At 42.2% G+C, this 14,247-nt stretch overlaps 1 protein-coding gene across 3 annotated transcripts in view; it reads left to right on the top strand.

Moving 5' to 3' along the window:
• eml1 (EMAP like 1) overlaps positions 1–13,193 on the top strand; it is a 45,018-nt gene extending 31,825 nt beyond the window's left edge. For all 3 annotated transcript variants that reach the window (XM_084309371.1, XM_084309370.1, XM_084309369.1), the window contains 13 exons: positions 300–395; positions 944–1,078; positions 1,315–1,414; positions 3,251–3,402; positions 4,268–4,393; positions 4,809–4,940; positions 5,514–5,581; positions 5,699–5,787; positions 6,151–6,248; positions 8,126–8,213; positions 8,741–8,836; positions 9,903–10,033; positions 10,299–13,193. In XM_084309371.1, coding sequence (XP_084165497.1) covers positions 300–395; positions 944–1,078; positions 1,315–1,414; positions 3,251–3,402; positions 4,268–4,393; positions 4,809–4,940; positions 5,514–5,581; positions 5,699–5,787; positions 6,151–6,248; positions 8,126–8,213; positions 8,741–8,836; positions 9,903–10,033; positions 10,299–10,424 — 1,437 coding nt within the window. In that variant the 3' untranslated portion in view covers positions 10,425–13,193. The remainder of the gene's footprint in view (positions 1–299; positions 396–943; positions 1,079–1,314; positions 1,415–3,250; positions 3,403–4,267; positions 4,394–4,808; positions 4,941–5,513; positions 5,582–5,698; positions 5,788–6,150; positions 6,249–8,125; positions 8,214–8,740; positions 8,837–9,902; positions 10,034–10,298) is intronic.
• The last annotated feature ends 1,054 nt before the right edge of the window (positions 13,194–14,247 follow it).

Here is a 14,247-nt window from a genome sequence, read left to right as displayed (position 1 = left end):
GATGTGATAGTGTTATAGTGTGATACTGTGATGTGATAGTGTGATGATGTGATAGTGTTATAGTGTGATACTGTGATGTGATAGTGTGATGATGTGATAGTGTTATAGTGTGATACTGTGATGTGATAGTGTGATAATGTTATAGTGTGATACTGTGATAGTGTTATAGTGTGATGATGTGATAGTGTTATAGTGTGATAATGTGATGTGATAATGTGATGATGTGATAGTGTTATAGTGTGATGATGTGATAGTGTTATAGTGTGATGTGATGTGTTATTGTCTGTGTCTGTGTTCAGAATGGAGGGAACACGCTGTGTGTTGTCGATGACTCCAATGACCACGTCTTGTCTGTCTGGGACTGGCAGAGAGATGACAGACTGGCCGAGGTCAAGGTAGGGGTAGGCCTACTGTGTGTGTGTGTGTGTGTGTGTGTGTGTGTGTGTGTGTGTGTGTGTGTGTGTGTGTGTGTGTGTGTGTGTGTGTGTGTGTGTGTGTGTGTGTGTGTGTGTGTGTGTGTGTGTGTGTGTGTGTGTGTGTGTGTGTGTGTGTGTGTGTGTGTGTGTGTGTGTGTGTGTGTGTGTGTGTGTGTGTGTGTGTGTGTGTGCGTGTGTGTGTACACAAGCGTGAGCAAGCAAGAGAGAGAGAACAAATGTGAATGAATGAATGAAATGAATGAATGAATGAATGAATGAAAACTTTATTTAACAGATTGCAGAATGGGTACAATACAGTACGGCTCAATACATACAATTGTTAAGGGGATGCAGACCTGAGAAAGACGTTTGTCTTGTTTCCATCAGGGTCCCCCATTTTCAATTCATATAGATTGTCATGTCATTGTCAAATATCTGTTTGTCAAATTATGTTTGTGTCTTGACATTTAATATCTATTGTGTTTGTGTCTTGACATCTAATATCTATTGTGTTTGTGTCTTGACAGTGTTCCAATGAGTCTGTGTTTGCAGCAGACTTTCACCCCACAGACAGTAACGTCATAGTGACATGTGGCAAGTCCCACCTCTACTTCTGGAGTCTGGAGAGAGGCCTGCTGGTCAAGAAACAAGGCCTGTTCGAGGTAGAACGATTCAGACCCATACTTTACCTACGTGATACATCGGTTTGTTAAACAATGTATAATCTGATCTGGATTGTGTTGTTGACCATGTTAAAATGATAAATATTTTTCAATTTTTTCTGTTTGGTGTAGATAATGGAACAGGTAGCCTACATTTGTAGTTGTGTATGTTTATTTTTTGCGTGATCGCTGTTTGAATGCCCAGAGTAAACCAAGCTAATGTTTGTGTTTTACAGAAACAGGAGAAGCCCAAATTTGTGTTGTGTGTGACGTTTGCAGAGAACGGAGACACCATCACTGGAGACTCCAGTGGGAACATACTGGTGTGGGGGAAAGGTACTACTGTTACTACAAAACAGCCACACGCTTAAAGGAAGACGCCCTCGTCATAACAACAGCATCCATCTCACTCACGACAGCCTTAGGCAAACATACTGTGTGTCATTAGCGCTACAGACCGTAAACAGTGCCGCTCCGTATACATATTTCCGGTTTCTGAAATCTTGATTTCAGGATTCGCTACATCAAAATGATGTTGTGAATCCTACCGTAGGACGATAAAGTGTGTTTGAAAACTGAGAACATTAAGGGGAATGGATCTTCGTTGGCTCCCAGCCTTCACCTACCTGTTCAACTGTTCATCTTAGGCTTGAATACGTTGTTGTGATGTAGTGAATCCTGAAATCCTGGAAACCGGAAATATCCATGCAGTTTGTTATTTGCATTCGGTAAAACCGACATATTTACATTCACTCCAGTTTCACTAACCAGTTAAAAAACAAATAGGCTATGGGGGTTTTACCTGTTCAAACACCTTTACTTAGAATTGGATGGCTTCTTCTGTAGCCTTAACCAGTTAAAACACTGTAACTCAGAATGTACGCACTCCTTAATAAATATGAATAGCAGATCTGCTGCCTCTGGGCTAAAAGAAAGCTGGCATCCTTGAAGGGGCAGAGTGAGTGTTTGTTGTTCTGCAGAGCCAGGAGTGTTTCCTCACAAGACCAGCTGGGATCTATCCTGATCACGACCTTGCGCGACCTTCTGCCTCCTGACAACGCTCACACAATGAGATGCCTTAGAGACCGCCACCACAAATTCAGCTTGGGGGCACACACGTTTAACACATACAAACCCCCAAAAAACACACAAAGATGCTTTTTGTTTTCTTTCTTCCTTTCTTTCTTTCTTTCTTTCTCCCTCTCACACACTCTCTCTTCTATGTCTCTCTCAAGTGACATGAAATCAATACCAGATTGCTTTGTATCTTACCTTTAAATTTGCCGTGAACATTCATCTATCAAATCTATTTACGTGGGTGACCCCATGACCTTTCCTCTAGTGCCTCCATCAGGCCAATTGTCCAATGATTGTCCAAATTGTCCATTCCTGACCCATTCAACATACAATCAATATTCATGATCCCTAGAGGACGAATCTATTGCATTTATAGCCTGGGGCTGGCAATATCGGCTTGTCATCTACCCAGTGAAATCCTGCATGTGAAAGTAATAGCAAAGTGGGGAGATTGTTAGGTGTTGGCGGAGGTCTGCACTCTACTGAGTGCATTCTTCTAGGCTTATTGTGTTTTTATGTAACCTGTCACAATCCATTGATTATGTATAGATAATGGCACTACTAGCAACTGGCAACTGCATGGATCTCTCTCTCAGAAGGTTACCTGTAGTGTGGTAGTGAACGGGTTAGATGGACTCTCCATCCCATTCTCTTGGGCCTTGAAATTGATTGCACCTTCAAGTATTGATGATGATGATGAAGACTTTATTCCAGACTCATGGTCCATATTACACATATACAAAACAACAACAATAATACAAAAATACAATAAAAAAAACGAGGCCAACAACATAGATTAAAATACATAAAGGCATCGATTCCAATGTTTCCACAAACCAGAGGAGTACCTTGTATCACTTTGTTTGACATCAGTAATGGCACCTATTATCCTGTTTTTTTTTACTCTAATAGTCGGCACATAAATTTAAACATCAAGTTCCTCAGCAGATCCTTATTCTATCATTGGGGTATATTTTGTATGCTTTATGTATTCTCTTGTATTGTTACTACTTGTCTGTCTGTCTTACAAACGGTATCTCTCCTGCTCTCTCTTCCCTCTCTCTCCCTCTTTCTCCCTCTCTCTCTCATATCCAGGCACTAATCGTATCAGCCAGGCCATCCAGGGAGCTCATGAGGGCAGCATCTTTGCCTTGTGTATGTTGAGGAACGGCACCCTGGTATCTGGAGGGAAGGACAGGAAGCTCATATCTTGGGACGGCAGCTACCAGCAGATACAGATGGTGGAGGTAAGGAGAGTGTCATGTCTACCATTTTGTCACTTTCCTAATTACACACGGAAATTCATGTTTAGCCTCCATGCAGGTACTGTGTATCACAGATTAGCATCAAGTTATCATACAAAATTTAAAACAACTACTACTACTACTACTACTACTACTACTACTACTACTACTACTACTACTACTACTACTACTACTACTACTACTACTACTACTACTACTACTACTACTAAGATAAGATAGATCTTTGTTAATCCCTGGGGGGTAATTCATAGGGGGAGGGGCAGGCAGGGTAATATAAATAAAATATAAGAATATGTAAACTGTCTGTTTGTAATATGTAAAGAATATGTAAACTACTGCTGTTACTACTACTACTGTATATACTATACTAACTGGTGTAGTAGTAGTAGTAGCAGTAGTACACAAGTACTTTTGTAGCCTCAAGGCCGATCACAAATTGAACTCAATGTTAAAAGAAATTATTTAATCGGAAGACAGCATGGGGTTTTGCATATAGCTGTAGGGCCTGTTCTCCTCAACACACATTAACTACCTAATTTTCCGTTAATATGTATTAAAAACATAGCTAACGTGCCTATCCTCTGTGGTCCAGCGGGGCTTATATTCATAACACCAGGCATACTGAACACTGCATCACATGCATATTTCAGGAGATGGTACCAAGCGACTACTGAAGCTGAAGTTCATGTATATTCACCATGGTAGATTGAACGGATCTCACATACCCTGCCTTTTAAGATTGTGCCATGCTACGAAAAAAGGTGGCACCATGTTTACTGCGGCTTTGGAATATCAATTTGAGCAGAACGTTAATATGCATAATAATAATCTTCTCTATCTGCCCCAGGTGCCTGAGTTGTTTGGTCCCATCCGTACTGTAGCCGAGGGGAGAGGAGAGAGCGTGCTCATTGGGACCACTAAGAACTTTGTTTTACAAGGCAGTTTAGACGGGGAATTCACAGCTATAACACAGGTAGGTACATCTGCCTTGTCAATGTTACAATAGGACTGTGGTCTCTGTGATTTTGAAGGAAATACAGACAAATAAATAAATTTTGATCTGTCTATGTTTTTCCTCTCCTCTCTTCATCCTCTCCTCTCCTCTCTTCATCCTCTCCTCTCCTCTCTCTCCTCTCCTCTCCTCTCCTCTCCTCTCCTCTCCTCTCCTCTCCTCTCCTCTCCTCTCCTCTCCTCTCCTCTCCTCTCCTCTCCTCTCCTCTCCTCTCCTCTCCTCTTCTCTCCTCTCCTCTCCTCTCCTCTCCTCTCCTCTCCTCTCCTCTCCTCTCCTCTCCTCTTCTCTCCTCTCTCTCCTCTCCTCTCCTCTCCTCTCCTCTCCTCTCCTCTCCTCTCCTCTCCTCTCCTCTCCTCTCCTCTTCTCTCCTCATCAGGGTCATACCGATGAGTTATGGGGCTTAGCAGTCCATCCCTGTAAGCCGCAGTTCCTAACCTGCGGCTATGACAGACAGGTCAGCCTCTGGGACTCCAGCTCCCACCAACCCATCTGGACCAAGAACATGGAAGTAAGTCAACACTGCCCCCTGGGGGATGACTATGAGAATCACATTGCACACAGTGTATTATACTGTATGTTAAAGTTGGCTTGAAATCACTTTCAGTGAGAGCCTGGACAACTACAACTACTTTACTGTGCACTTTCTATGTTAAAAACATCAAAGTAGAAGTAAAAATTGGGAATGCTGCAATGACTTAAAAAATCTAAATAAATCAGATGCTCTTCAAGGACAGAATGCAGAGCCTTAGTGTAGATAGGCCTTCTGTAAGAAGTCTGAGAGGGAGTAGACTTCATCAGTCCTACTTCTATTCTGTGTTCTTAGGAGTCTTCTATATTCACAGTCTATACCAAATGGGCCTTACAGCCTTGTGCCATATTGTACAATATATCTTGAATGTCTATCAGGTGAGCCAATAAGATCTGTGGATGGAGGTGTTTGTGCCCAGGTGCCCTCCTCAGATTCATAATATGTCCCTGGGTGCATCATATAAATGAACAATTATGAATTGGTTGTTGTCTGACTTGGGATTTTTAAATAGTCTACATATTAAAATCATCTTGTATTTCCTATTTCTGATAGGATGCAGCCCAGTCCGCCGGCTTCCACCCCTCTGGAGCTGTGGTTGCCATAGGGACACAAAACGGCAGGTAGGTGAAATCCGTTAACATACATTAAGTTCCTAAAAACTGGATGGATGGATGGATAGATACCTTGGACACCTTTTTTGTTGTGAAAGTGTGTTTGATCTGTGATCCTGCGCCCAGGTGGCAGGTACTGGACACTGAAACGAAGGATCTGGTCACAGTCCACACCGATGGGAACGAACAGCTGTCCACCATGCGTTATGGACCAGGTACGTCTAAGCTGTAACATATAACTAGCAGTATCACTTGTAAGATTGACAAGCTTATTTCTTCACAGACATTTACATCTATAGAGTTTTGGCTGTCATAACACAATAATAGAGTCAAATACACTTATCTCGCGACCCATCTGTACACAAAATACAGTTTGTTAAATTTCAGTGCAAATTTGACTATAAGACTACGTTGAACACCAGCTCTGTGTGTATTTGAGTGCAACGTTTGCTTTGTACTCTTTATCCAAGGGAAGCGACAGTTGTGATTGGAGGATCAAGAAAAGAGGGCGGGGCTTGAGATACGGCAATAGGCTATAGCCTACACACTTTTGATTTTTGTGTCATTTTATTTTCTAGATGGTAACTTCCTGGCTATTGGCTCCCATGACAACTATATCTACATCTACGCTGTGGCAGACAGTGGCAGGAAGTACAGCCGAGTGGGGAAGTGCTCGGTGAGCCTTTATTTATCATTTTAGTTCCCACCTCATTGACATTATATTTAGTTCCCTCCTCAACTCTATATTTGGTTCTCCTTTCACCTCCTTTCAACCCTGTCTCTCCTCCTCCTCGTCCTCAGATAGCAGCACTCAGCTGCACCCCCCACATAATGCTATTACAACAAGCTGAGTCATACATAAACAGAGTGACTAGCGGTCGCTGTGTTCAATCAAAGCTGTATTAGCAGTGTCGTGACTAACCTCGTTCCCAGTTTTATCTCCTCCGTGAGATAAAGACTGGTAAAGCACTGCGGCCGAAAGTGTGTATGGGGTAGAGTTTCCGGTGTATGTACTTCCCTTGGAAAATGCTGCCTCCAAACGGACCAAACTTTTCCCGAATCCTGTCGGCAAACAAGCTAGAACATCCCGGTCATGTAGTAAATTCTTCAGGCAAAGCTGTTGCAGTGGCTTAAACAAGGAAATATTGTGCACTTCACACGTTTCTATAATTGTTTTGTCGAAACCGGAAAGCCTGTAGCTGGTACTTCCTGTTGTACTTCCGTTTTCACACTTTAGGAGGCATAGCTTTACCAGCCTATGTCGTGACACTTCAAACAAAATTTCTGTAGCGATGGTAGAGAAAGCATTGACCTTTTTCGATTAGTGAAAGCATCTTTCCGTGAGAGCCGTGAGCCAGAATCAGACTATGCTCAACTGATTCCCTTAACCCTTTCACTGCCGCACTACCAAACGGTTAACCTTTCACTGCGACAATACACAGAAGGTTAACCATTTCACTGCCACACAACAGCCGGCGACCGTCGGTTGTGTGATAGTAAAGGGTTAACCTTCTGTCGTGTGGCAGTGAAAGGGTTAAATGCCCATAAACCAGTAGGAAATCAGAGATCTCATCGCAAGAATCCAACAAGGGGCACTTCACCAAAAACAATGCTGATTCATTTTGCACATAATCTCACACATATCCAAACATAATTTTTTTTTTTGTGGATCTTTTCCCCCCTCCTTTTTCCTCCGTTTTCTCCCATCCCAATGTTAGTCGTTATGCCAATTCCCAATCCCCTTCCTGGTCGCTGCGCACCTACCCCCTACAGTCGGTCTGGGAGAGTGGAGGCTATCACATGCTTCCTCACATGTGTAGCCAATCAACCGCTTCTTTTTCACCTGGCAGCGCGGACTCTCACTGAGAGGGTGTAACGTGTGGAAGGATCACACTACCCCCCTTAGATCCTTTCCTCGCTGAGCAGGCGCCCCGACCGAACTCTAGGAGTCGCTGTTTACAACGACCAGGACCCACCCACCGGCTTTCCCACCCTCTAACACTGCCAATTGTGTTAGTACGACGGCCGGCCAAGCCGGAAGCAACGCAGAGAGCTGGGCTCGATACCAGTATCTCCTGCGTTGGTGGCGAGCGCCTTGCCCACTGCGCCACCCGGCCGCCCTCATATCCAAACATTCTAAACAGTTTTGCACACATTCATTTCGTTTACACATTCAATAGACAGTTATTGAAAATACATTTGTTTGAATATGGCCACCAGCAATGTCCTCGCAGACATTGAATCATTGTGTTGTTGTTGGTATTTGGTGAAGTGCCTCTCAATGGATATTGATGCCTTCAAATCAGTGCTGGTATCAAAAATGCAATTGGTAACCCATGTGTATAATTGTTCTATAGCATTACTTTAGTATGCCAAAAGCAAATCCTCACTTCCTTTCAATTGTCTATTCTATTCTATTTCCTATACTATGAAGGGTGTGTGTGTGCGTGTGCGTGTGTGTGTGCGTGCGTGTGCGTGTGCGTGTGTGTGTGTGTGTGTGTTATTCACACTGTGAATAACCCAGCCCCTCCCTCTGTCTCCTGCGTCTCCCAGGGTCACTCCAGTTTCATCACCCATCTGGACTGGTCTGTGGACTCTCAGTACCTGGTGTCAAACTCTGGAGACTATGAGATACTCTACTGTAAGTATGTTCACTGTCAGGCTGTGTGGAGACTAATGCTCTTTGTATCCTTAAATGCACTTAAAGGATATAAGGTGTCATATTTTTTTTTTTTGTCAACAACAGACCCTATGAAAATACCAACACCAACAATGCATTTCTTCTACTTACAGTGGTCTTAAACTTATGGTCCGTCCAGCCAACACTAGATTATAGCTCACATCCAGAAGTTATAGAACTCTTTGTTTTTCAAAGAAACGCTGAAACAAGTCACAGAGTGGTATGTTTTGTTGTAGTCAATGTCATTTATCACCGCAATGAACGTGAGCATTGTTTTTCCTAGAATTACTGTATGAAGTGACAGCTACATTGAATTGTTGGTTTTGCTCTTTCCATTACACTGGCCTTATCCTTTAACCATAGTGAACCTCTGCAATATTTCTATGGTAGGCATATTTAATTTAATTGGTGGATTCAAATAAAGCATTCAATGTGTGTGCGTGTGTGTGTGCGTGTGTGTGCGCGCGCGCGCGTGTGTGTGTCTCTAGGGATCCCATCAGTGTGTAAACAGGTGGTGAGTGTGGAGACGACTAGAGACGTCGTCTGGAACTCTTACACCTGCACTCTGGGTTTCCAAGTCTTTGGTGAGTGACACTTTTGTTCTTGCAAACACGTGTGTGTGTGTGTGTGTGTGTGTGTGTGTGTGTGTGTGTGTGTGTGTGTGTGTGTGTGTGTGTGTGTGTGTGTGTGTGTGTGTGTGTGTGTGTGTGTGTGTGTGTGTGTGTGTGTGTGTGTGTGTGTGTGTGTGTGTGTGTGTGTGTGTGTGTGTGTGTGTGTGTGTGTGTGTGTGTGTGTGTGTGTGCTTTTTCTCCACATTTATGGCACAAATGAATCAAAACTCTTCATACTCTGTTAGTGTAAGATAATTATTATGTTATTTATGGCTCGGCTAATAAATTATTATTGTAATTATTTTGTCCTCGACTAAATAAATACTTAGTAAACTAATAGATAGAGGATTTTATTGACTGATCAATTAGTTTAATTCATTGACAAATCTGTAAAATGATGGTTCCCACGTATAATAATGCAGAAGGACCTCTTTAAATCTAGTGCTTACCAGAGACATGCTTATCAGTTATCAGGAAATATTTCTTTATTATTATTACTATTATTTAAAAATATATAATAATAACTACCTATCGACAAATTATATGATATGATACATTTATTTATATTGCGCCCCTCAACCAATAGTTACATCGGCCCGGGGCGCAGCCCAGGAAAGAAGAGAAACAGAAAGACAGGAACAATAGGAAAACAAAATACATGCAGGACAACCAAGCAGACAGAGAACAGACGGACATAATACACCTGTCATACTACAACACAAAACTAGCTCAAGGATTTTTTTATGGCGAAAAGGTGGGTTTTGAGCATGGCCTTAAAAGTATGTTGAGTGCTTGCAGATTTTATGTTTAGTGGGAGCCTGTTCCAGAGTTTCGGCGCTGCAACTGCGAATGCCCGGTTTCCCAAAATGGTCAACTAAAACCAAACCTACGGATTAATCGACTAAGAAGAGAGTGTATTTTCTTTTGCCTCGAGCCCCTGCTAGCTTCCTACCCTGAAGCCCATGTGCATGTACCTTAATCTGTCATGAGCAACAGCGTGAACAAGCCATTATTATATTACTTTTCTTCTGTCTCTCAGGGTTGTGGCCTGATGGTTCAGATGGGACAGACATTAACGCTGTCTGCCGGTCCAACGAGAAGAGCCTTCTAGTCACTGGAGATGACTTTGGGAAGGTCCACCTCTTCTCATACCCCTGCTCACAGTTCAGGGTAAGAAACTAAACTAGAGAAGGATAAATTATTGATACATAGCCTTCTGTATACTGTATACCATTTAAGAGGATTCAAGTCTTGTCATACTCCTTGTACCCCTCTTCACAGTTTATTTTTCACTGTTTATGATTACATCAATATTTTCCAAGTAGGCTACTATTGTGACAGTCATTTAGTTTATTTATGTTGTGTATTTCCTAGTTTATCATGATGGGAAATATCATAGTAAGCCAATTTATATTCAATGTTGTTCTCCATTCAGGCTCCCAGCCACGCTTATGGCGGCCATAGCAGTCACGTGACCAACGTGAACTTCCTGTACGATGACAACTTCCTGGTGTCGACGGGAGGGAAGGACATGAGCGTGATGCAATGGAGGATAGTCTGAAGGAACAGACGGACGTGGTGTTGTTGGCTAGCTGTACCGCTACTGGGCCTCGGAAACTGAATTGAACTGAACTGAACTGAACCAAACACGAGTTCGATTGAAATCATACACTCAAATGCGTCTGAACATTGTTGAACTGAACTGAAATTAACTGTACTGAACTGAACTGATCTAAACTGAGATTAACTGAATTGTGACTTGTCAAATCAGGAGCGTGTGTCCCGAGGCTTCACTCTTGATCTACAGTCAGAACCCAGAAGAGCCAAACTGTTGGCGGTTTAGATATAGGTTTTTGTTGTTGTTGTTTTTTTAAACCAGAATTTCAGAATATTGGGTCACTTCGCCATCCACTCTACACCTTAGAAATCTCTTTCTCATGTCAGCAATATAAGGCACGAGTAGTTAGTACTGTACATCCCAGAACAAATCATGAATCAAATCCAGCCAGACAGAAAACCAAAGGCTCCAGACATCATCATCCAAACTCCATGATGTACACATTGGGTTCACACTGTACTTGTACACAACAACCCCAGGCATAGATTCTTCCAGTTTATCAGTCGTTCCCGGGACCCAAGAGCATTGGAACAAAAAAAGCTGAGCGTGGAATGATTCAAAAGGCAGGAAAAACGATTGGTTTTCTAATTGTTAAAAGTTTGTGTCATGTTATTTACTTTGTTTTTAACTACTCAGGAAAGCACTAGAACAGTAGGACTTGAACCTATGACCCTGTAATCAGCAAATGCCATATCAGCACTCTTTCTATTCCGAAGATACCACTCCGCCTTGCAAAGACAAAGAGTTATTAACGGCAGTTAATATATTTAACTATTATTTAACCATTATTGATTTATTATTCATATTGACTATTTGTGCATGAATACTACCTATACAGTGAGAGGGCACATGAATTGGGGATATGGATATGGCCAATAACGATTCGAGTGGATAGAGATGAAATACATTCGATGTTCAAAGAGAATTAATTAATGAAGGATCTCCATATATTGCGTCATCCTGAATACTGTAGACGTGCCAGATTTAGCCCCTCAAATTACTCGGCCCTGACGCATAATGGTAGGTGTGCGTAGCATTCTGGTAACGGTTCAAGGACGTGTGGAATTAGACTCTGCACTGCCCCCTATCAGGCTTCCTGGGGTACTGCATGGTTTTAGCCCCTGTCATGTGATGTTTACTTCCATTCCCCAGAAATGGAATTATGATTTTTGGAGGGGAAACAATGGCGCTGAATAATCCCGTGTTGAATTCATCAGTAGGAATTTAGCCATTTTCCCCAAAAAACATTGCTCTAGGAGGTTTCTACTGTTTGTGCTTCCAGATCTTTTCAGATATGAATGAATGAATGAATGAAAACTTTATTAACAGATTGCAGAATGGGTACAGTGCAGTACAGCTCAATACAGGATACAACTGATAGAAAGGCATCTACTTATTATTTATTGATCGTGGACTACTACACTACCAATTTCACTTCCCCTCGAGTTTTATCTTTAGTTGAAACCCTTTCATATTTAGATTTGTAAATAGAATGAACTTGTTTGCACCAGATCTGGACAGAATGCAGGCCTATAGCATTTGAAACCGTTTTCAGATGTTTAGAGTTTTACCTTCCAAGCCACATAATAGCCTCAAAGGTGATGTGCCAGCAAGCCAAGGTAACCGAAACCAAGCGCAACCCAGTGATGTGAAACCATTTTAAATGTGTGTAAACCTGTATTTTGCCCAGGTCAGGGGTTAATAATGGGCATTTCACCAAAATAAAAAAAAACAATGATTTATTTTGCACCTAATCTCACACACACATGCAAAAACTCCAAACAGTTTTGCACAAATCCACAAATCCTTATGTTATTTACAGCTTCAAGAAATGGGGAAATAGGGACTGGCACAGTTAGTATCATTTAATTGAGCTGTAATTAACACAACACAAGGATTAATTGTCCCTGATGACATCACTGGTGGGCGGCCATATTCAAACTCACTCTCAATAACTGTCAAACTAAATTAATGTGTGCAGAACTTTAGACTTTTTGGATGTGTGTGAGATGATGTAGAAAATAAATCTGTATTGTTTTTTTTTGGTGAGGTGCCCCGATCAGACCATTGCACTGTAACTGTTTACTTCTGATGTGCTACCCGGTTGTGCACTGTGTATGTCAGCCATTGACAAGATAAACAAACCCATGGTTTGAGGATGGATGTTTAACTTGTATAATGCACTCTGTTACTTCATCCTGATACAGCCTATCTACAGTATGAACATGCAAACCATACCACCAAGAAAGCTTTCACCTCAAGCCAATTATTCCTCTTACAGTGAATAATATTCTACCAGTCTTATATTCCGTGTATACCATTGAATCAAGTCAATGTAGTAATAGTAATCCATACTTTTATCTTACGGTAAACAGAAACGCAACTTCACAGATATGCATGAATAAACTTGTTAACTTCTAAACATAAAAAAAAAAAATTGGGAGCAAACAGGTTTGTAAAACTGAATGTTGCCATGGCTGTTAACTCTTGTGGATGTCAATTCCATCTTTACTGGTTTTTCAATTGAGAGAGCTGGTTGATTCACTGTTGTGTCGGCACATCAGGATACAACTGAAATCCTCTGCTAAGGAGGAAATTAAGTCACCACCATTGAGAGTGAATATAAAATGGTTTGTCTCAACGATAAACACTTGGGCCTATACAATACAGTTCATCATCTAATATTTGTCTGACAGTAAACACAACATAAAATTCCTGTGAGTCTCTGTATATATTGTCAGGTTTTCTTTTAGTATGGCTGTGTTTGTGAGATAAGCAATAGGCTACTACTTAATGCAAAAGACTTTACACAAAAAGTGTTATTATAACATGGAGGGAAGGAGGGGCGGGGCTAGGAGGAAGGGATGGGGACGAGAGGGCAAGGCACTTGCATGTGCGTCTCTTGGCCACGGGTGGGCAGCATCGAGCTGGTGGCGTCCCTTTCGCACGCTGTAATAATTTCTCAAATCTCCACCTCGCCAAAACACTCCGAATGGGAAGAAAATATGGCAACAGGGAGGCGGCGGCTGACAACCACAGTCCCCCGTCTTCTACCAACCTCGACCACCGCCTAAACATGGAGCTGAGAATAAGCAGCACGCCGCGCGGAGAGAGACAACGGAGCACAAAGCACAGGGAAGGAGACAACGCTGGGATTCTCGCATAGCGTTGCGGCTATAGAGACTCAATATTGTCTTTACGTACTGTATAGAACAGAAGGTGTAGCTAGTATCACACTGTAGGTTATTGTAGCCTCTACGGATCTATTCTAGCTCAGCGTCTCGTGCACTGAGAGGAAAAGAAGAGCGCTAGTCTATTGATCGGTTTCATGCCATCATCTCCCATTGAAGACACAACGAGAAAATGAGGTAAGAAGCGGCAACAAGCAGCACGCGCTCGGTGTGACGCCGCGTCATGTCAGAGCGCAGTGTGATGCGCGTTAAAGAACGCACCGTCTACACCCGCTATGGATCAGTAATTCACAATAAATATCAGGTGATCATACTTGTACTAGCTGTATATGGCTCTGTCTGTGGGCCTATTATACTCCATACAGGGACAATGATTTGATCCGGGCCCACCCACTGGTCTTCTGCTGAATAGGCACCCTGTAGCCTAGAATTAGCCTTTTTTTTTTTTTTTTTTTTTACGTCCAATGGGCCAATTCGATTTAAATCCATCGATAAATAGCCTATCACATAATTTGTCATCGATGGTCACGCCTATCAGCGTTTTATTGAATAGGATTGAGGTAGATGTTGTCATG

Source organism: Notolepis coatsorum (assembly GCF_963971535.1).
Source record: "Notolepis coatsorum genome assembly, chromosome: 3".
Classification (NCBI taxonomy): domain Eukaryota; kingdom Metazoa; phylum Chordata; class Actinopteri; order Aulopiformes; family Paralepididae; genus Notolepis; species Notolepis coatsorum.
Note: the sequence above shows the minus strand (reverse complement) of the source record. Positions and strands in the feature narration are given on the sequence as shown.